The following is a 24,583-nucleotide window of genomic DNA, read 5'->3' as shown; positions in this document are numbered from 1 at the left end:
TTTATAAATAATTTTCTAACCTTTTTCGGCCTACGTGGCACTATCAACCAGATAGTTTGAAAAAATTGTCACCACGCGCTGGACCCACAAAATAGTGCCACGTAGGCCGAAAAGGGGTAGAAAATTATTTATAAAATAAGTTTGAGGGGGTAATAGGACTTTAGTATAGTATAAGTGTGTATCTGAGATTTCGGGCATAAGTTGGGGGTAGTTATGCATTTTTCCAAAAAATATTTAAATAGTTTAAATTTAAAACCGTTAAATAAGTGGTTAATTTTGGACCAAAAGGTGAATGACAATGGTATTTTGGAGCCAATAGGTGGATGAAGGGTAATTTTGTACCATTTCCAATACTTCGAGGATATTTTAGGCCCTTTTCCGTTTAAAATATAGTCAAACATTTTAAATTGTTTATTTTTATGATTTATAATTATATATATATATATATCAAAATTAAAAGGAAAAATAAGGTAAATACATTTAGTACTAAAGTGGGCCACACACATTTCTAGAAAAACACCTTGATTACAACACTTGTAAATATTCCCCCGTATCTATTTTTATTTGTCAAATTTTGACTTGGTACATTTATTAAGAAAATAATGATTCAAATAATGAATTTATTATTTTATTTCTATTAATTGATAACATATTTACTCACTACATTTTTTAAAGATATTAACTCAATGTTAATAACTTGAGGGTATAATTGGAAAAATAAATTTGTCCTTCCTTGATTTGTCAAAAATGACAAATAAAAGGAGAAATCAAATTAGGAAATATTTGACAAGTAAATAGGAATGGAGGGAGTAATAAAGTAATATATAAAATATATCATCAGTTCAATATATTATAAAATATTTAAAATTACAAAATTTGAGAAGTATTATTTTGTTATAATGCTTTTTTACAATCTAATCCTACTTTGGATGTGTATGTTCATTGATGATTACGTTTTTACTCTTTTTTTGTGTGTGGGGTTGGTAGGTGAGTATGATTATTGTTAAGTTGTAATCTCTGTTTAACAATACTTGTTCATTATTGACTGTGTACACTTCTTAAGAAATTATAAATAGAAGGATAATTTTACTATATCACCCTTTGAATATAATAAATATAATGTTTTGAAAAATATAATAGTGAAATGATTATAATTAAAAATAAGGGTAAATTAGGGACTAAGAGTAAAATTATCTATTGATTTCATAAAGTGGACAAGTATTATTGGATATCCTAAAATAGTATAGTGGACAATTATTGTTGGATGGAGAAAGTATGTTATGTCTTGATTTTACTATCTTTAGAAAAACCACTTTTGAAATGTTCTAAGTATAAAATAATTTTTTAAAAATACTTAGAAAAAGTACAGTCACTTATTTTTTTTTTAAAGTAAGAAAACTTAATTTAAAAAGGTCTTAGATAAACCTTTAAGAATTTAGAGAAAACAGGTAAGAAGTTCTTATCTCTACTTTAAGAAGGTATTAACGCTTAAAATAGCCGCTAACACGCAGTTATCCGACGATTTAATTGAAATATTTGACTAAATTTTGAGAAAATAATTAAGTAAAGAACATTTTTTGGGGAGCTTTTAGAAAAAGGAAACCTAACTTAAACTTTTGAAACAAAAAGAAAGTGATTAAAACTTGAGAAAGAATAGATTAAGATTAACACTTTAAAAATAGATTAAGATTAAAACTTTAAAAATAGATTATGTAGGAATTTATTTGAATCACTTTAAAGATCATACCTTAAACCAATTTTGCAATAAAGGCATGAAACTATCTTAAATTAATTGAAGAGAAGTGAAATTTTTGACTAACAATATTTGATTTATGTAAATAAGGAAAGCAAGAGTTGATAAAATAAAATTTATTAAAGTAAACCAACACAAAGGAAACCATTCATCTTTTGAGGAATCTTATTAAGATAATTAACAAAATTAATAATTAAATAAAATTAGTCAAAACATAATCAAACCAATTAGAAAAACAAAGAGATAATGAATTCGGTCCCCTACTTGGGCCAAATTCGCTACAATTTTTGGGCTTTAACCCAATTCTCATTTTGAATACACATGATGTATATCAGTTTTTCACAAATCATGTTGCATATAGTCTAGCATTTGAACTTCTGAGGCATGAACTTCATCAAAATTGACTCTATAATGGTGTCAGGTTTCATCCCACTCTTTTTTTGGCAGCAAACCGAGACAACAAGCAAGAGGACTTCACCACCACTGACTGAAGCTCCAACAAGAACTCCACTGAACGAAATGAAATCAGAAATTCGAGGGTTTAACCTTCGTGTGTTTATATTTGCAAGAACAATGTTCTTTGCCCTCAAAATCCAACTTCAGATTGCTCTCCAAATCACTAAGTATAGAGGGCTATTTATATGAGAAGATTGGATGTTTTGGGGGGAATTTGTTGAGGCAATTGAAAAAAATTCAAACTTCTTCCAAGGTAGACAAGAAATCCCTGGAAAAGGGGAAAAATGAGACGTGAGGTGATGGCTATGTCTCATCGACGATAACTTAGGGCTAGGGTTATGGGCTTCTGAGTTGAGGAAGATGGTGTGGTAAAGGGGAAGAGGGAGAGCGAAGGGCGTGAGAGATAGAGGGAGCGTGAGGACTGGAAAAGGAAAAGAGAGAGGAGAGCATGGGAGAGTGTCTGCAAATATATGTATATGTGTACATGTGTGCAAGAGTTAAGAATATGACCTATTTTATTTAAAATTTGACCACTTGAGTTGCTACTCTAACAGAATTAGACTTAGGTATAATCAAATTGAGTCAAATAACTAAATTCAGACAAAATTAAAATGAGATGGATAATTATCGATTAATTATTTGAGCTTCTTAATTTAAACAAGACAAAATAATTATCAAGACATAAGTTCATTACTTAAAATGGAAAACTAATTATACATAATTATAAAATTCGCTAATTTAAAGGAAATAAATATGTATTTACACTAAACACTATTTTAGGCTATTTATTAAATATTTATATAAAAGAAAATATTATATATACATCAATATATAAAATTATATAGTTATTTCTGGAAAACAAAAATAGCAAAACTAACTAGAGAAAGATTTAAAATATTTTAGGATTTTTCAAATACGATTATTTCAAATTGTTTGAAATTGAAGAAGCTCGATAATTAACTCAAATTGCATAGGGTCAAAATTGGGTGTCAACAACTACCCCATACTTTGGATAGGGTCGATGAAAGAGAACCTGACAAAGAAGATTGACGAATCTAATTTTGACCGAACTTATTTCCATCTCTTTGAAAGAAAGACTCGATACAAATTAAAAAAAAAATTATGATCAGACCCTGACATTGAGTTTCCTACATATCTCAAGTTACATGAGAAGTCAAATCATTTATAGTTCAAAACAACGCTTGATTTGGCGCATGATATTTTGGAAAAAAACTCAAAAGATATCTGGAATCAAATTATGGAGAGACCGGAATGCTCGAAAATAAGACTCAAGAGAGATTGTTGGAATACATCTGAGTTTTCAACATGGAGCCCACCTTACATATCCCTTGACCTCAGGAATCAGGTTGTCTGTAGTTCAACTCCATTGGTTGGTAAGTCAATCTATTATGCTAAGATAACCTTTGGTTCAGGAAAAATGACAAATAAGTCAAGTTACGAAATAGAGGTTTGCAACCTCTTAGTCATGAATTTGGAGCTCTTCACATCCATCAGTAAGAACTTACACGGACATAATTTTCAAAACATCTGGTGTATTGTCACTCGGATTTGACGATTTGCTTCCAGTTGGAGTTGAAAATTACACCGGATGCGAAACTAAAACTAAAAGACCCCAAGAAAATATCGACATGCCTTCTGATATGGGTGTGGTTTGATTGTGGTGTAAGTCTCTCCTCTGCTTGCGTCCAAAGAGTTTGATATTCATCCGTATACTACGTCCTAGTTCACTGTTAAGATAAAGTTACACATTGTGCTGCATCCTTTTTAATGACATCCGCACATGTGGTTTAATTGAGACCGCATCCTCTTGGATGTTCTCGATAAAGACTAAGATAATATTTATTAGTAGAAACTGTAATTTAAATAGAAAAAGTACTGTCTTTACTACATTGGCACGTCAGCCTCCTCCGATTTTGACGTAGAGCAAATAGAGCACCCTTCCAAAGTTGGTGTGATTTATAATATACTTCTCGAATGTTAGCCTCCTCTAGTTTTGACGCCATATACGATGAATTGATATGATGTAATATGTTCATAGCCCTCTCGAGAAGATATCACCTCTTCTAGCAAATGGTATGGATGACCCTCTCGGCAAATGATATTACCACCCTTGATAATATAACATGGATGACCCTCTCGGTAATGATATTATCACCTCCAATAATATAATATGGATGATCCTCTCGGCAATGAACCACCTCTGATAATATAATGTTGATGGCCCTCTCAGCAATGATATTATCACCTCAATAATATAATATGGATGACCCTCTCGGCGATGATATTATCAACTTTGATAATATAGTATTGATGACCCTCTCGACAATGATATTATCACCTTCAATAATATAATATGAATGAACCTCTCGGCAATAATATTATCATCTCTTATAATTTAATGTTGATGGCCATCTCGGCAATAACATCACCACCTCTGATGACATGGTATGAAATGGCCTTTTGGCAATGCACATGACCACGTTCGGTATCGATGTGACTTACAAATATCCTCTAACGTTAGCCTTTTCCGAATTTAACGTGACAATGGATATTTTTTGGCAAGTTGCACTTCAAATTCTCTCCAATATTTGATGTGTCTGATGTATGCCCTTCAGACATCTTTAATGCTAGGAAATGCGATATGAATGTCATTTGTACATCTTAAAGTATCATCCTCTCAGTGCTTTCACCTGTTTTTTCCTTTGACCACTTGTATGTTCGTTGTGGATCCTGTTTTTCTGGGAAATATGAGAAAGACATTGTTACTCGAAATACCAAATTGCTTGCTTTTGTCTCGGTAATATCAATATCATTTTTTGTATCCAAAAAAAAATGTCATCCTTGAGTGTTTTTTCTCTTTTGATTTTTTCATATTTGTTGTATAGAGGGATATGGTGATATCATATATGATATCCTTGTAAACCTGCATCCATAAATTTTTTTATTAGTTTTAAATGAACTAATATGTGTTGACTTCTTTGATTGCTTACTCTTCCTCTCACTATCTTTGGTTGACTGCTTCTAGCTTCTCGCTTCTTGGTAGACATAAGATAGATCTATATTTTATACAAACTAATTTGATATATGTATACAGTTTTAAGGAAATTATATTTTTGAAAAGTAATTTGGGGAGTGTCACTGCCAAATCTCATGTTACATTAAAGCTTAAATGAACACTCCAGTTTGAGATTTCGACATATACGATAGCTTGGTTGGAACCTTTGAAATTCCATTAAGTTGTAAAATCAGAAGATTATTGACTTTGAATTTTTGGCAATTTTGGGGTTCATTTGGAGTTGATCGTGAGCTTTTGATCATGCCGAAGATTACTTGAAGTTAACTCTGAACTTCTGACAATACTTGATGAAATTTTTGAGAAGCAGTGAAATGTCTTGGCATTTCTTGAAATTCTGGTAGGAAGATTTGCAGAATTTTTGAGATCTTTTCAAAAATTCTTCCTAGTTGCATATTTTTGATGCATTCTCAATCTTGTCTTGTTGGAGAAAGATCTTTATATTATGAATTTTTAAGTTCCTCTAAAAAACCTGCCCTAGTTTCCATTATAAAGGGAAATGGAAATTTTATGGGGTATATAACCGTGTCGTTGTGATGCCTACGTATTCTTTTAAGGCAAAAATCTGGTCAAACGTAGTTCCTTCTTTTTGAACATAAAGAGAATAGGAAATTTTAATAAGGAAATGACTGAGGCCGACATAGGACACCTACGTATCTCATTCTTGAGAATTCAGGTCAAATGTAGTTCAAACACAAGAAAATATAAAAAAAATGATAAATGGGTGACTGAGGCCGACATAGGCCGCCTACATATCTCATTCTTGAGAATTCAGGTAAGACGTAGTTTATTATAGACATATAAAAAATAAGCAAAAGTAATTGTAAGCAAATGATATGATTACAAGGAAAGATATGAGAGAAAAACTAATCTTCAGATGCAGTATCTCTTGACAACATGTAAGTTGATTGGTTTTGGCCACTCTTGTCCGTCCATCTCTAACAGGATCCAAGCACCTCCGGATAGCACTTTACGAACCATGTATGGTCCATGCCAATTCGGTGCAAATTTTCCCTTGTACTCATCGTGATGAGGGAAAATACGTTTGAGGACTAATTGTCCTTCTTCAAATGGTCGAAATATCACTCTTTTGTTGAAAGCACAAATTATTCTCTGTTGATATAATTGACCATGAAAAACAACGGTCATCATCTTTTCATCTATTAAGGCTAAGTGTTCAATCTGATTACGAACCCAATCAACATTGCTCAGTTTGTCTTCTTGAATGATCCTCAACGAAGGTATTTCAACTTCATCATGTATCATTGCTTCTACCCCATATACTAGCAAGTATGGAGTTGCTCCAATTGATGTTCTACCGGCGGTTTGGTATCCCAATAAAGCATATGGTAACATCTCATGCCAACCTCTATGATTATCAATCATCTTTCTCAAGATCTTTTTGATGTTCTTGTTAGCAGCTTCTACGACTCCATGCCTTTTTATGTTTGTATGAATACTTAGTATTAAAAAAAACTCGACGTTGAAAAATCTGAGTTTTATTAATTTGCTTTGGTTTATAGATTTGAAAATTCGACACAAATAATTTGATTTGATATTTGATAAACTCGAACGAACGAACCCATCCATATACACTCTCATTGTTAGTTAGGAGATTACACTAAATATGTTGTTGTAACAATAACTCACAAGTTATTACTCGCATCCTTAAGAATTGTTTTATGTCGAGATACACTAAATATGTTGTTGTAACACTAACTCAGAAGTTACTACTCGCGTCCTTAAAGAATTGTTTTATGTCGAGATACACTAAATATATTGTTGTAACAATAACTCACAAGATATTACTCGCGTCCTCAAAGAATTGTTTTATGTCGAGATACACTAAATATTACTTAACTCCACATAATGACCATTACTTCATAATTATTATTATGGTAACACTATGAGTATCTCTAAGGGCAGTGTACAAACCAATTTAAATAGGCATAATACATAAATGTATCCTTTAACTTGGCCTCATTTCATATTTATACCATTTAACTTTGGGTGTACACAAGTAGGCACTTAATCTTGTACAAACTTGAACAAGTAGACACATGAGTCCTATGTGACATAATACATGTAGGACACCCCATAAGATGCAAATTGCCATGTAGGATGTCACGTAGGTAGTGTGTGTCTATTTGTATACAAATTTAAGTGTACTTGTGCACTCAAAGTTGAAGGATATAATTAATATGAAATGAGGCCAAGTTAAAGAGCATATTTATTATATTATGCCATTTAAATAAGTTATTTATAATACTCTCCTTCTTGCTGCCAAACATATACTTAAATCTATAAAATATAGAAACTAACAAGAGCAGTTATTGAAGAATTTGTATGTTCCAAGAATGGAAATTTTATTTGAAATTGAGAAAAAATTACAGATTAATAACCCCCTATCTTCAAATAAAAATCAACAAATATATACTTCTAAAATCAAATGAATTTGATGTAAAAGAATGCCTATATTTGTCTATATGGATTGAATAAATATCCAAGGCACTTGTTATGTATTTTTGCTATATTAATTAATACATATATAGATTAAGCAAATGCCTAATCACCATCATTAAGGTGCATGGATATATTAACAAAATAAAAATATGAATCAATCAATATGAGCTTTCCATTACCTATCTTCATTCTTCTGCTAGATTAATAAACCCTTGCAGTAATGCAACTTTTTTTTCTGAAAAATATTATGTTTAGCTTATGCTTACGGAGTCTGTTTGAATCGATTTGGATACGTCTAGATGGTTCAATCGACACGTTCCTAGAAGAAACTCTGGGAGTTCTTCTGGTGTATTACCCTATAAAAATATGAATTAAACAATATGCAACTATTTTCAAGATGAGAAAAGAAGTAAAGTATTTTATTAAGAAGACGATGATTTATACCTGTATCAGAAATGCCATTTCGATAACAAGATTGTTCAAGTATCCGAGAACAAGATTGACCACACCCCGTGCCACTGTTGATGATCCAACATCAATGCCAAGCTGAAATATCAACACAAATTTCCTGGTTAGTATTTGAAATGAGAGCGTAACAGAAAAGAGCTTTTTGGTTAGTAATGATGTCCTCTTTAGTCGTGCATTTTACCTCTAGGTAATTTCTTCCTCGAAAATAATGCACTTCTAGTGCTTGACCAACCAAGCAAGCTTTCTTACCAACACTCTGCTTCACTATCCAGGATCCCTATGGATTATTAGTCAGTAAAAGGTTTAATATGGGATGCTTGTATATTCATCCAAGTGAAGAGAAATGAACTTTATCTTATATTATGTTGGCATAATACATAAATATGTTCTTTAACTTGGCTTCAACTGACATTTATACCCTCCAACTTTGAGTGTGCATAACTAGACACTTAAACTTGTATAAAACCCAATAAATAAACACACATGTCATATGTGGCATAATACATGTAAGATGCCACATAGGACACAAAATTGTCATGTAGGACGCCATATAGGATGAACGTGTCTATCTGTTCAATTTTATACAAGTTTAAGTGTCTACTTGTTGCGCACTCAAAGTTGGAGAGCAAAAATGTCAGCTGAAGCCAAGTTAAAGGGCATATTTATGTATTATGTGTATTATGTTTAGCTAAACTCTTGCTTCATGCCCCTAATATACCAACCTTGGAGATGTATGGTATAAGCTTAAACCTTGAATTCCTAAAAGAATCATCTTCATTGACAAAGCGCTCAAGTAACGGTGTTTCTTCCAAAGGAGATGTCAACATGTAATATAGAGCAAGATTGTAAGTGGTTGCTCCCGGGACCTGATCCATTTAACGGAACAAAAATATTTAAGATTAAAAAGTCTAGGTGTTTGATGATTATACATTTGTAAGCTGAAGAAATGACCTGGATGTTGATAATGAAAAAGAACTCCGGCCTACCCTGAGAAGCATATCTCTGTACATTGCAAGAGAAATTTTAGATAGGCAATCTATAGAAAAACAAGGTGGAACTTGTCGCATGAATATATTGATTGCTTTTATTGTTCACAACCTTCTTTTATCACATTTATTCACCTTATTAGCATCAGCCCCAAAAAGAATGACAAGTTACCTGCGCTATGCCTCCGGGACGACTAGCAAGGTCATCTTCACGTCTGTTAGATCTTAACCAATCAGCTGCAACCATTTGCATCAAGGTACTCTTGGCCTTAACCTAACAGAAATGATGAACTACTACAATCAACATAGCATTTACAAGCCATGGATTCAACTTTAAGGTTTGTATTTTTGAAATTATGGGTTCAGATATACTATTTCTTGAAATTTTTATGCATAAATTTGTTTCCACATCAATATTAAAGGGAAGGCTTCATCCACCTCTTCTTGAGGGGGATTTGTTACCTAATGTACGAAGTCCTATTCTTATGTAATGCTCATACCACAACTATATGTAGCATATATCTAGGAATCTTGGATTGACTTATTTTAAGCACCTTTTGGCTTTTAAGCTTTTTTAATTTTATTTTTGGAGGTGATTGAGAAACACAAAAAGTGCTTAACAATTTCTTTTAGGCTGGAAAAGTACAAAAATAAGCTAAAAACCAAAAGTTGGGTATGACGAACGTGTTTGGATTTACTTTTTTTAAGTGACATATAATATAAAAGCTAAAAACCGTAAGTTTTAAGAGTATTATACAGTGCGTGATCTTTTACAAGTCATTACTAATAAGAGAGAGAACCTTTTCCTGGTCTGCCAAGTAACTATCAGCACGAATCAAAAATGACGATGGATCGGCAGCAGCCCAACTGCAGGGCATACCAAAACTTTGATCTTTTTGAAGAGTTGCTCCATAGCAAAATGACACACACTCTTGATCCCAAGCCATTTCTTGCAAGTCCATATAACCCCTTTTTTGAACTGCAACATTTGAAACGTAGACAACATATCATTAACTCAGAGTAACAACAATAATAAAGCATTCTTCATTTTCAAGTCGTCACTGCCTTTTAATAGAACAACACTAACCTGTAAGATCATGTAACTTTTTCACAATATTTGCCGTGGTCAATTTTGTGTGGTAAGATTCCTGCAAATTAAGGGATGAAAGAACTTTGCCATGAAACAATTCAATATTTAACAATTTTGATAAAGGATATAATAATGACACTACAACAAAAAAAATGTAGCGGCAATTATTTAACGACAATAGCTTAATTGCCGCTAAATATGTATTTTTAGTGGCAATTAGCATTCTTTGTAAATGTTCCTAAGGCCTATAGAGACACTGGATCTAATGACAGTTAACTAATGTCGGTAAAGACTTCAGACTCTTTGTTAATGTGTATATTTAGTGCCGCTAAAAGTTGTTTTTGATATAGTGTGATAAATGACTTCATACTCAACCAGTTCTAAAAAGTAATAAAAGATATTGAAAAATTTAGATACTAGAGTGTACCATACAACTCACTTCTGGACTTGCATTTGAAGCCCAAGCGTGGTGTTCGTTGTCGGATGGTTCAGGAACATCGTAAAACTCATCAGCTGCATCATCCAATCTGGTGAGATTTGAAGATACTGGATTTTTTGCCTCATTTTTCACTCTTTCATCCGTGATCATTTTATAATCGACTTCTGTTTTGATCTCTTCCTTTTCACTAACAGGCAGGTCAATATCCCTTGTCAGCACAGTCGGTGACAACTCTGAGAAGTAGTTCCCTTCCTTTGCTTTGAACATCTCTCTTAATGCTGTAACATAAAAGAAGACAACACAAGACATATCAATGAAACATGCACTATAAAATGGTCCATTTCTTTTTCGTGCACTGAAAAATACCAGCAATTCTCTCAAGGAAGCGGATGGTCATGGATACCGTAGCCCCTTTCTTCATATAAGGTTTCCATAACTTCCAATCAATAGCAATCATATGCTTAATAATAGACGGCTTATCATGTTTGGTTGGAGTTATAACATGTCCACCACCTAAACAATTTCCAAAATAATGCATCAGAAAAAAAAGAGTAAGGGAACTCATGCATGTCTTAATTAAAACATAGTCCTAGGAAAAGGAAAAATCAAGCAAAACAAATATGAAGGAGTAAAAAAAATTGAAAAGTAGTGTTATTTTAAGCTAATTTGAAATTTTGATCATTTAACAAACTTTCGGATCTAACAAACAACCTGGTCGAGGAAAGACTGCGTACATGAAAAATACAAAAGACATATGTACTCTAAAAGCTATCAAATCTGACATGGTTGGTGCATCAATTTTTAGAGTAGCAGGCTCTCAGTCTATAGCTTTGCTCCAAGGGTTTGTGTCCATATCATATTAGTCTCTTCTCCAAAGATACAACTCAAGATTTGGCAAACAATGTCTTGAATTATGAAATTCATAAGTTTACAAAAAAAAGCCATCATCAAGGATAAACACTGCTCATACTCAACACGGGACCTGATGGAGTGCTGAAGAGTCTTCGTTGTATTTTGAGCTTTGTGTCTTGTGTTCTTATATTGTAAATCTACTCCTAAGTTATAAAGGATAGTAGATCGGTTGTTTGTCTAAGTCTTTAGGTTGAGTCGGATTAACTAGAGTTAGTTAGTCGGATTATCTATGTTTTAGTCAAGCCTCTTTACGTCATTGTTTTGATGTTCTCTTGGGTAGAGTGTCCTAGGAGTGTCAACTAGAGTTAGTTGATGTGTGGATGCATTAGAGTTGCTGTTTGTTTATGCTCTTATCTTCGATATTTGAGTTGGTGGCTAGAGTTAGCCTTGTTGGGTTCTTGAAGTGTAGATTAACTAGAGTTAGTGGGTTTAGTGGGCAATAGAGTTATTGCTTAGTTTCTGTTGTAGTAGAGTTGCTACAGTGAGTGGGAAGGGATTAAAAGTTTAATTCCTAGGTTGCAAGAGTTTGTAATCTGAAACTTTGCTCCGTTTGAGTGAAATAGAGTTTGGGTTGAAATCCTACGAGTACAGGTCGTGGTTTTCACCTCCCTTGAGCAAGGGAGTTTCCATGTAAAATCCTTGTGCTTGATTACTTTGAGTTATTTATTTTCCTCACTATTATTTTGTTGAGGGACCTGGTCCAGTCATCACTAGTGGACGCATCCATTCTAACAAGTAGGCACCGCTACATCTTTTTCTTGTACGAAAGAATACAGTACTAATTATACTTGAGAAAATTCAAAAAGTACTAGCTAAGCTTTTAAAACTCATTAAATATTTATTAACATGCTTTGCCGCTTTTAATATATTAGAAAAAGGAAGAAAGTAAATCTTGACAAGGCTAAAAACTCAAATGACTTGTGTCACAAGTGTCGTAAACCAGGCCACTTCATCAGAGAGCCCTATGCACAAGGGTGAACACAAGGAATATGTCAAGTCTGGAGGAGACAAGGACAAAAGAAGGGACCAAGTCGCTGACAAGTCAAGCAGAAGAGAAACTGCTGATTATATGGTTTAGAAAGCTCTGGTCGTTTGGAAATACCTCAAGTGATTCAGATGATTCTGAACACCCTGATGATTCTTCCATGTTCACTATAAAAGAAGACGAAGAAATATTTGATTATATGTTTGCCTTCATGGCAAAATCAGAAGAGGATGATGATAATGAAAAGGTAACCCTATCTGACTTCAAGCAAAATCTGAATATCTTCTCCATTGGAAAATTGAGAAAGCTAGTTCTTGTACTAATTGATTCGATCAGTGAGCTAACCACTGAGAAGGATCTGTTAAACAATAGCCTAGACATCTTTCATGATGGAAAAATTACTCTGGTTACCCAAACATCTGATATAGAAAAACAAATGGTTGTTTTAGACACTGAAAATCTATAACCGAAGGAAAAGATAAAAAGGGTGACCACAACTGTTTCTAAAGGAAAGAACGAGGCCAACAACTTGCAGCTTGAACTTTAAAATAAGTTGTGCACTGCTGAAATTGAAGATGCATTTGGCTTTAGAAAGAAATCATGTGTTGGAGAGGGACCTGGTTCATATAAAAGAGGAACTAAACAAATCCCTCAAATGGACCACGTCCTCTAAATTGCTTACACATTTAATTGGGCTGGGTTGTGAGAAGATAGATTCATCATACAATCCTCACAACAAATATGTTTCTGTTGATGATAATTTGCTATGTGTGCATTGTGGTCAAAATGGACATTTTAAGAATGATTGTCTTGTCTGGAAAAAACATGAAGAAAGTTTTTCAAACTATTCCAAACAGAGGAACATGTAGAAGAAGGGACCTAGTTGTGTCCTAAGTTGAAGAAAACCAGTCTGCCTTACTGGAAATTATCACTTCTTTATCTGCTTATTGGGAACTCCGTCTCAAATAAGTTCCCAAGGCTAAGAAGTGATTTGCTATGCAAGTGAGAGGAGGTAGCATCGGTCAGTGTTGGTTCATGAATAGTGGATGCTCAAAGCACATGACTGGAAAAACTAAAAACTTCCTCTCTCTCAAGGCACTTCAAGGTGGATGTATCTTTTTTGTCAATGGCAAGAAAGGTTACATTCTTGGTGTAGGCAGGACTTGATAGTCTGTGGAACACTCCATTGAAGTTGTGTACTGTGTCAATGGGTTGAGTACAATCTTCTAAGTGTTTCAAAGATTTGTGATAAAGTAAATTGAGTGAAGTTCTTATCAGATAAATGTGTGGTTACAAACTTGATCTCTCGGATGGTGATTTTGACAGAAAAGAGATGCAAGAACATGTATATTGCTGATCTAAACACTGCTCGTAGTAACAACCTCACTTGCCTTAGTGCTCAAGGTGAGAATACTGACCTATGACACATGAAACTTGGACATGTGAGTGCTTCTCTACTAAACAAACTTGTGTCAAGGGACCTGGTTCATAGTTTACCAATGATGAAATTTGCAGATGAAAAAGTTTGTAATACTCATGTTAAGGGGAAGCAAACCAGCTCATCATTCAAATAGAAGAAGCAAGTGAGCATCATAAAAACTCTTGAGCTTCTCCATATGTATCTGTATGTTCTAGTGAAGACTTAGATCAAAGAAGGAAGGAAGTATATTCTTGTGATCGTGCATGACTTCTCAAGGTTCACTTGGACTATGTTTCTATGTGACCAACATGTGTTTGATCAGGTTATTCCTCAACAGAACTCCTTATGAACTGCTCAACAATAGAAAGCCTTAACTGAGTTATCTAAAGGCTTTTGGTCGTAATATATTTTGTTCTAAACATTGGGAAGGACGATATTGGTAAGTTTGATCCTAATAATGATGAAAGAGTACTTGTGGGATATTCTTCCTCCAACAAGGCTTATTGGTGTATATAAAAAAATTGTGCATTGTAGAAAGTGTTCATGTGATTTTTGATGAGTCTAGAAGAATTGAGAAGTTGAACAAAGAGAATTTTGAGATTAAAAATCTCCTTCAGATTCAGAGAGACAGTCTAAACGGTGAACTTGCCAAAGAACATCCTCCTTAGGAATCCAGAAATCCCAAAGAAGCTGATACAAATGATGAACCTAGTGAGGGACCTAGTCTGGTAGACAATTTTGAATAAAGATGATGCAGTTCAAACTAATAATGTTGATTCTGAAGGTGAGAATGAAAAAGCTGATCAAGCTCAATTTGAAAAAAGCAAAGCATGACACTTGGTTCCCCGACCAGTTGACAGGTTGTCCAAGTTCCTTTTCGACAATGGTTTCAAAAATGTAAATTGAAAAAAACCCTCCTTTTGAAATCGAAAGGAAAGAAATTTTTGATCATTCAAATATATATCGATGATATCATCTTTGGGGCAACCGCCGTGTGAAGAGTTTGCTGCACTCATGAGTAGTGATTTTTGAAATGAGCATGATAGGAGAATTAAATTTCTTCTTGGAGCTTCAAATCAAGCAAACTTCTAAAAGTACCTTCGTATGTCAAGAAATGTACAAGAAGTTGCTGAAAAAGTTTCACATTTTGGATGCCAAGAAAATTGATACTCTCATAGGGACCAACTCGAAGTTGGATGCTGATGGATCTGGTCCAGATGTAAATGATACAACGTATAGAGGAATCATTGGATCCTTGCTATTTTTCATTGATAGCATACTTGATATTGTTTTCACTGTTGGAATTAATGCAAGATTCCAAGCTTGTTCGAAGGAATCACATTTGAAGGCTGCTAAGAGAATCCTGAGACATTTGAAGAAGACAGGGACCTGGTTCTATTCTGTCCATGAGGAGATTTTTTTGATGTGGACGAATATGTTGATGCTGATTATGTAAGGTATCAAGTTGATAGAAAGAGTACATGAAGAATGGCTCATTTTCTAGGCTCATCTATCATTTCATGGGGAACTAAAAGGCAAGATTCAGTTGCTCTTTCAAAAACTGAGGTAGAGTATGTAGCAGATGCAACTTGGTGTGCTCAACTCCTCTGGATCAAACAACAACTTGAAGCTTTCCTTCTCTTGTGTGATAACACAAGTGCTCTCAATATGTCTAAGAACCCACTCCATCATAAAAGGACTAAGAATATTGATGTGAGATATTACTTTCTGAGGGATAATGTTGACAAAGGAAATATCATCATGCAATTCTAAAAGACCAAAGATCAAATTGCTTATATCTTCACAAAAAACTTGACTAGGGACCTGGTCGAGATAAACAAATTGAAATTGGGGATGCTGAAACTTGACTGAATGGATCTTGCTTGAAGCAATTAACCCTCTCATGACTATGTAAAGGGAGTAGGTATCCTTGTTTTTTAGTTATATATGTTTTAGCAAATTCAGTCTTATACTTTTTTTGTAGGTATATGCACATGGTAGAATTGTTGAAGGAAAAGGGAGGTCAAGATAGATCTAAGCAATTACATTTAAATTATAGAGAGGGACCCGGTCCATTCTCGAAGGTTAGAACTCTTAACATTGCATCTTGAATTATGCATGAGAACCATTGCAATTACCACGTGTTTGCCATCCAAGTATCTGACGGTTGTCCCATCATTTGAATACCAAATGACACTTCATTTTAGGAGACATGATACACCTTTTCACTCCCTTTTGTACTCACTATTTCTTTCAATCTCCCCAGAAAATTCAAATCCCCTTAAAAATCAGAAATTTTCAAAACCCTTTTTTGTCCTCTTTTCAAGAATTTTTTGATGAAGAAATTCTTGAGTCAGAAGAGGGACCAGGTTCAACAAGCAAAAAGAAAAAGGTGGAAAAGATGATGTCCAAAAAATAAAGGGTTGATATTCTGAGAACTCAAAATATTCTCAATAGGAGGGTGTCTGACCTTGAAATGAAAAACAAAATCAAGCATGAGGAGTCTGATTGATGTTGTAGAAATTCAAAGTAGGACCCATTTGTTTGAAGGTCACTTACATGTGTTGCATGAGTCATAAATGAGGGACTTTTATTACAACATGGTTGTTGTAGATGATGGGAGTCTAAATACTCGGGTAGGCAACTATCTCTTCTTTCTGCCATAATGCTAGAACACATGCACATGATCATATCTGTTAAGGATGGTACATATAACATGAGATATGGGTACCTTCTGACTTGGCATGTGAATGTGTGGAAGGGAAGACCAGGGAAAAAGAGTAATATGTCTAAGCCATTGGTGGAACCTGAGAAACTCAAGCTTGTGTTGGAAGCTATGACAATTGCTCTTGCTAACAGGGATACTGAATAAGTTTTCCTGAAGGCTCAACTTCTGAAAGCACAATTAGAGGGACTAGATTGAAAAGAACTTGCAACCCCATGAAGGTTCAACATGAAGCCCTGGTAACAAAAAATGTTGAACTTCAAGAGAGGCTTCTGAAAAACCATGCTCAGGAAAATGATCTACTAACCTTACTCTTTTAATCCCTTGCTCCTAAGACTCCCCCTCTCTTCCTAAATTCTTGTGTCAGTCCCTGTTCTTCCTCTTCTATTGTAACTTTGTGGGTATTGTCCTAGTTCTCATTCGTAATAATATTTGCAATGTTTTGACTGCTGATCTTTTATTTATGAATGAAAAAAAGCCTTGTTTTTACTGACTTGTCTCATTACTTTATGCATTTTTAGTCATGCTCAGTGCTGTCCAAGTGGCTATGAATTCGCTTAAACTGCATTTCTGTCAACTTGGTTTACTGCTTTCACTCTTTTTTATGATGTCAAAAGGGGGGAAATTGTTAAGGTATGCGATCAATGTTAGCAACTTGAAAGAGTGACCTGGTCATGATGATAGGGGGAACTATTTAAAGGGGGGAAATTGAATAAGTTTGTCAACATCAAAAAGGTCATTTTGGAGTTGATTTGAAGTTTTGATGATTTAACAAACCTCGGGAATGATGAAACAAAAGGACCAATGCCAGTTACTTGAAGATTCATATTGATAGGGGGGAGAAGTTGAATAAGTTTGTCATCATCTAAAAAGGGGAAAATGTTATTTTGGAGTTGATGTTATGTTTTGATGATTTAACAAACTTCGGGATATAACAGGGGACCAGATCCAGGAAAGACTTAGTCTTTTGGTATTGGGACCGATGATAGGGGGCATGAACGAAACCAAGGGACAAAAGTTGAAGTGGTTGGATATTAGTTTGTCATCATCAAAAAGAGGAAAATTGTTATTTTAAGTTGATTTGAAGTGTAGATGATTTAACAAACTTTCAGATCTAATAAGGGTCCTGGTCGAGGAAAGACCGCGTACATGAAAAAGACAAAAGACAACTTTCTAAAAGATGACAAATCTGACATGGTTGGTACACGACTTTTTAGAGTAGCAGGCTCTCAGCCAATGACTTTGCTCCAAGGGTTTGTGTCCATATCATATTAGTCTCTTCTCCAAAGACACAACTCAAGATTTGGCAAACAATGTCTTGAATTCTGAAAATTCATAAGCTTAAAAAGAAGAAGCCATCTTCAAGGATAAACACTGCTCATACTCAGCAAGGGACCTGATGGAGTGCTGAAGAGTCTTTGTTGTATTTAAGCTTTGTGTCTTCTGTTTTTATATTGTAAATCTACTCCTAAGTTATAAAGGATAGTAGATCGGTTGATTGTCTAAGTCTAAAGGTTGAGTCAGATTAACTAGAGTTAGTTAGTCGAATCATCTATGTTTTAGGCACCTCTTTACATCATTGTTTTGATGTTCTCTTGGGTAGAGTTGCCTAGGAGTGTCAACTAGAGTTAGTTGATGTGTGAGTGTAGCAGAGTTGCTGCTTGTTTATGCTCTTATCTTCGAGATCTGAGTTGGTGGCTAGAGTTAGCCTTGTTGGGTTGTTGAAGTCTAGATCAACTAGAGTTAGTGGGTTTAGTGGGCAATAGAGTTATTGCTTAGTTTCTTTTGTAGTAGAGTTGCTACAGTGAGTGGGAAGGGATTAAGAGTTTAATTCCTAGGTTGTATGAGTTTGTAATATGAAACTTTGCTCCGTTTGAGTGAAATGGAGTTTGGGTTAAAATCCTATGAGTACAGGTCGTGGTTTTCACCTCCCTTGAGCAAGTGAGTTTCCATGTAAAATCCTTGTGCTTGATTACTTTGAGTTATTTATTTTCCTCACTATTATTTTGTTGATGGACCTGGTCCAGTCATCACTAGTGGACGCATCCATTCTAACAAGTAGGCACCGCTACATCTTTTTCTTGTACGAAAGAATACAGTACCAATTTTTACTTGAGAAAATTCAAAAAGTACTAGCTAAGCTTTTAAAACTCATTAAATACTTATTAACATGCTTTGCCGCTTTTAATATATTAGAAAAAGGAAGAACATTAGATTCATGTTTTACTTCAAATGACACTATTTGAAGAAACCTATTTGAGTATGAATCTGAAAACAAGAGATCATCAGATCTTGCCGACACACGTACTTTGTCCAATGGACAGTGTTATGGTACAAAAACCCTTTTTTCATTTAGGATTCTTGGGAATAAGTTCTAGGTATATGAAGGATAATGTTGGAACCTCATTGGCAATGACAAAGAATGAAATGAGTGCAACAATAAAAGGAAGCTAAGCTTACACATTTGCAACTGAAAATTTATCGGTGAGAAAATAATGTTTGAAGGATAGGAGTGGTTCACCTGTTTGAACTTACTTATGTTATCAGTCCCAAACCTGTTAAGAAGGTGGCTTGCAGTAGGTCGGCAACCGACATAAAACTAGTCAATTTATGATGAATAGGCAATAGCCAATCCCAACTATCCTATTATTGAGGTTTAGATGGTATAGGCATGGTGACCATAGAATGGAAATGGGAACTACTACATGACATACGAATTCCATTTCAGAATCTCAAAGTTAAAAAATACATTACTTTTAATGCAAGCACGAACATATCCATTTTGTGGCGGACACTTGCTGTGAATGACAGAATGATAGAGAATAACTGCATATAGATAGAGTAAGTAACTCAGCATATGGCAATTTTTTTTTAATAAGTTCATAAAACATTTTGTTTGATTACCATATGTGCCATCTTCCTCTCTTCTCCAGTAACGCCGTAGTAACAAATCTCTTCTTTTTGTTCCCCTGCAAAATGAGTGTTAATCCAAACTTACACTATGAGGTCAAATTTGTAATAGTTATGCGCCTCACCAGGGAAGCCAATGGTTGTATAGTTGAATATGTACTATATCTGTATGACCATCGAGGTGCTCAACCACACAGCCTCTGTAGAAAGAGAAGTCCCATCTGTAGAAAGAGAAGTACAAAGAGGTACATTTCAGAATTTGGACTAATAAGAACTTGTCAAATTGCAAAGACATGAACGAATTTCCTCGCAGAACATTATTCAACTCCATTTAGGTTGACTATATTAGTCATCACACAGGAAACGGTACAAGCTCATAATTATTATTGAAACAAGTATATGCCAAACAATCAAAAGAACTGTAAGAGGAGTCAAAAATATTACTCTATTCTTGATGGACCAAGACACATGAGTGTGCGGAAAATGGCCTCAGATGTTCCTTCAATCACACCTACTGCCATTATCGCTGGAGAACCATCCCTTTGCTGAGTTACAAAACAAATGTCACACCAAGGAAATATCTACCTAAATCAAGAAACTCATACATAACATATGTAAATAGCATATACCTTCCCATTTGAACCTTTGTCCTTCGCTTCTTTGAACAGCCGCAAGCCTGTGTGAAAACACAAAGGTTAACATCTATCATTTCTGTCTTACGTAATATGAGTCTTCTTTCATATAAAGTAAAAAAGATCTAACTGGTACCATTTTGACAGCCAAATATCTTCCATGGAGAAGGAGCAATAACATCAAATGTCATCGCATCGACATGCATAAAAGAAGCAGCTGCCATATCCATGGAGCTCTTATGAGCAATACTTTTAGAAACACTCAACCTGCAAAACCATAAGTACAATTCAGAGAGCACAGATACCCTGCTCCACCTGGATAAAGCCACCAAGACCAAAAAGTGAACTAGCAATCAATTTTGAATATTTTAAAGAAGGGAAAAGGCTCAAATGTGTCATCGAACTATGAGAAAACGCTCATCCATGTCATCCGTTAAAACTTTGGCTCATATATGTCATTTCAGTTAACAAATAATGGCATGGATGATACTTTTCTCAAATGGAAATGTGAGCCAAACTTTTAACAGATGACATAGATAAACCTTTTCTCAAAGTTCGATGGCATATTTGAATCTTTTCCTTGAGTATCCAATCCAAACTAATTCTCAATGGATAAATTGCTTATTTCTACATTAATAACCTTCAGTTGTTCTACTCAATCATGTAAGGGCACTATAACATCAACTATGTCACAGTTACATATAAACAAGTTGAGAACTATGTGGAAGTGTATTTCATTATTTTAATAGAATCTCTAGTTCTTCTGTTTAATCAATCAAACACTATATTCCATAATGCTCCCTTATGCTCAACTTGGTATTAAACAAAATGGAGTTCATTTTATGAGCAGTCTAAGCAGTGCTGCCTGCCTAAATAGATATACAAGAACCTAAGATCAAATCTCTGCAAACAGAAAGTAAAATAAGAAACCACGTGGCACTTTATTATAAGCTTATACCCCTGGTTGAACACAACATGTCAAAGTAAAGTATGTGGATGACGTTAATAAAGGAAAGAAAAAAATATGAAGGATGGTAAGAAAATGAAAGACTTCAGATTTCATTTTATTCTTATATGTCATAGTTGTTATATTGTCCAACGTATTGAGAGAATGAGTTGTTGTCTCATTATATGGTTTCTGAATAATCTTCACCTCATGAGTTGGCTTTGAGGTTGAGTTAGGACCAAGATCCATTTTCTTAACAAGATATCAGAGCCAATCCAATCCATGTAATTAATGTATTTCCTAATATTAATATGTTATCCATACTTAAGATGTACAATCCGTAGTGTGCATAGGATGTTAGCATGCCTACATTTATGAACGGAATGAGTAGTCTCCTTACATAGTATTGGACAACCCTCACTTTGTAAGCTGACTTTTGAGGTTGAGTTGAACAAAGTTTATTTTTTTAACGCTCGTTGTTTAATTAGGTACAACATATATCTTTTATTTCTAGTGTATATGTTGTACAAATAGTTATTTGAATATAAAATTAAAGGTTAACCTGAAAGGTTGCCATTTTCTTCTTGAAGGGGCATTTAAGCTTCTTTCTGTGTTGAGTGCAGCATCCTTTAAACAATGTATCCAATTAGCGGCCTCTTCAGGACTGGTCGCTCCCAACTACAAAAAAGATGAATATAATGACTTGTATATCTGAGTTATCTCCTGAATTCACTTAGTAATGGTAACGGAGCGTACCTTGAGTTGATCATTGTGATCAGAGGTATTATACAAGGTGAAAATGAATAACACCTACAAGGAGCAACTGAGATCATTTAATAAGAAAAAACCGGAGAAAGGCAACCCTTGATTTAGCCTTAAAAGTATGAAACAGGTAAAAACATAGTACTTTTCTATGAAAGGTCTCTCTTCCATTGTCGGTGACACGGATGCAAGAGTCTATTATTGCACTTCTTACTGGCTCCTAACATACAACGGAAATCCAATATTAATATAATTCTCATACAAATGAATAAATTAAAGATGAAACAATTCTAAAAGCCCATCTAGCACCTTGCTTCAACTGACTTACGAAGAAGTAACAAAAGGATAAAGAGAGGAGTTTACTTGTGCAAAGGCATAAATAGACCTACCTAGTGGCGGATTCAGAATTTTCACTCACGGGTTCGGAAAATAAAAATATAAATGTGTGAACTAGAGTGCAAAGTACAAAGTCCAAAGAATTACATTTAAAAAAATTAGGAAGTAGCCCAAGTTGCACAGTCTAATACCACTGGGCTATCTCTCTTCTTTGATTTAGGTGGTTCAAAATTAGTATATATATAGAAATATTGAAAATCTACCCTTTTTATACAACAGTGTAATTTTTTATGGAGGGAGTTTGGGTAAACCCCTGTCATTCACATAGGTCTGCCCCTGCACCTACCAACCTAGACTTTTTTTATCGATGAATATGATTGCAGTACCTCTGTTGGTGAAGTGGGAATGAATTTGAAGCTTTTGAGGCAGTTGTCTTCGAGAATGAAATACCTTTTACGCGAATATTGCAGACCAAACCTGTTCAATCTCATAAGGCAAAGCCACCCCTCCATTTTTCCTTGCAATCCCATTTCTCGTTTTTCCTCTAAAGATTAGATTAGATTTTCTACATATGAAATTCAAATATCATATACATAATTTTTGAGAGGAACCATACATAGGATACGAAAGCAAGCAAAATGTGAAGGGTGACAAATGAAATGATATGATCCTCTGATTCCACAAAATGGAATCAGAGAATCAATCCGCCGGAGTTGTTTTATGACACTTTCTTGGCAAACTGTCAATGCTTGAATTCCCTTTTTCTGTTTCTTTTCCAGTTTCTCCTCTTCTCCGCGCTTAAACAATACTGATTTTTTTTTCTCTTCTCTCCTTTCTCTTCAGATTATTTTCTATGTTTCACTTTCAACTTCCTATATTTACTCTCTTCCCTTCTCTTCAAAATTGGATATTACAACACCCCACCAATCATTTCTCAACCAATTTTACTAATCACATAAATCACAAACCTCTTAACAATTTGTTATATCTTTTTTCTCTTTTTTGGTTTAAGTTTTGTCCATCTATATTATCATGTAATCACAAACTCTTTTTTTTTCAAAAAAAAATAATCCTTTTAGTACTAATAGTACATGTGTGATGCCATCCAGAATCAAGCTTGGCAAAAATGAGACTAGGGACCATGATCCCTGCTTTCTACCTATGGTTACTATTAGAACACAAGCCAACGAACTCAAAACCACAACACAATGCGCGGTCAATTGATAAATATAATCATAATATAGATTTATTGAACAATTTCAAAATGAAGCTTATAATAAAATAATATTAATGTAAAATTTATACGAGAGAAAATTAGTATATATATTTAGCAACTCCGTAGGTTATAACAGTTAATAGTAAATCAATATATACGCTTAGCTTATTACTCCATCTGTCCAACAATAGTTGTCTACTATTGACTTGGAACACATCTTAAGAAATAATAACACAAAAAATAATAGGGGTAATATTACTATATTATCCTTTGACTTTATTAAATTTAATGTTTTGAGAAATGTGTTAGATGATAAAAATAATATTTAATAGCAAGGGTAAAATAGACACAAAATGTAAATTATCTCTTAATTTTCTAAATTGGACAAGTATTGTTGGACAACTATTTTTAGTATACTAGACAATCATTATTGGACGGAGGAAGTAACTAAATTTGTTAATGATAACTTTTGTCAATATTTATATATTTACTTTTATCTTCTTTTTTTTTTACAAATTAACCAAAATCCCTATTATCCTCTTGTATGCATTTATTACTATAATATTTTAAATTATTGTTCTTTATTTGGTGTTTCAAATAGTGATTTTGAAGTATTTATGTTTTGTTTTCAATATGATATATTTTATTGTAGTTTTAATTATTATTGATATTACCTACCTATAGAATTAAATATATATTATTTATTTAATATTTATTAAAATTTCAGTTAGTTGACCTTATTTGTAGTGTGATTTTTTTAATCATAATTTAAAGTCTTTCTCATCTGATCAAGATTAAGAACCTATTTGAATTGACTTATTTAAGTATTTTTAATTTCTTTTAAGTGTTTTAGATAAATTTAAAAAGTTTTATAAGCACTAAAGTTTTAGTTAAAGATAAAAATAAGTTCAAATTCACAAATTAGGATTTTTTAATTTATACCTTTTGACTTAAAAGTCAAAAATCAAAAGTAAATTTAAGGAGATTCTA

General features: G+C 33.9%; 2 protein-coding genes across 4 annotated transcripts; both read right to left on the bottom strand.

Annotated features, from left to right (window-relative positions):
* Positions 1–6,176: 6,176 nt before the first annotated feature.
* LOC107061928 (uncharacterized) lies at positions 6,177–6,689 on the bottom strand. The gene has a single exon (XM_015311976.1). The coding sequence runs from the start codon at positions 6,687–6,689 to the stop codon at positions 6,177–6,179; it is 513 nt and encodes a 170-aa protein (XP_015167462.1).
* A 1,019-nt stretch (positions 6,690–7,708) lies between these two features.
* Positions 7,709–23,155, bottom strand: LOC102602856 (protein ENHANCED DISEASE RESISTANCE 2-like). 3 transcript variants are annotated; one of them, XM_015311980.1, is made up of 20 exons: positions 22,764–23,155; positions 22,187–22,261; positions 22,036–22,089; positions 21,842–21,957; positions 20,470–20,600; positions 20,331–20,377; positions 20,146–20,246; positions 19,827–19,922; positions 19,696–19,760; positions 19,546–19,617; positions 11,116–11,262; positions 10,738–11,027; positions 10,308–10,368; positions 10,021–10,199; positions 9,393–9,494; positions 9,186–9,236; positions 8,957–9,100; positions 8,416–8,511; positions 8,211–8,312; positions 7,709–8,122 (listed from the first exon to the last, which is right to left on the bottom strand). In XM_015311980.1, exons 1-20 carry the CDS (start codon positions 22,905–22,907, stop codon positions 8,018–8,020), a joined length of 2,178 nt encoding a protein of 725 aa, XP_015167466.1. In that variant the 5' UTR covers positions 22,908–23,155; the 3' UTR covers positions 7,709–8,017. The 3 variants fall into 3 exon arrangements, with proteins under 3 accessions (XP_015167466.1, XP_006354684.1, XP_015167467.1); XM_006354622.2 differs by having other exon boundaries at positions 10,750–11,027; XM_015311981.1 differs by lacking the exon at positions 19,546–19,617.
* Positions 23,156–24,583: the final 1,428 nt, after the last annotated feature.

This window comes from Solanum tuberosum, unplaced genomic scaffold (genome assembly GCF_000226075.1).
Source record: "Solanum tuberosum cultivar DM 1-3 516 R44 unplaced genomic scaffold, SolTub_3.0 scf00179, whole genome shotgun sequence".
Lineage (NCBI taxonomy): Eukaryota > Viridiplantae > Streptophyta > Magnoliopsida > Solanales > Solanaceae > Solanum > Solanum tuberosum.
This window is presented reverse-complemented; position numbering and strand designations above follow the sequence as displayed.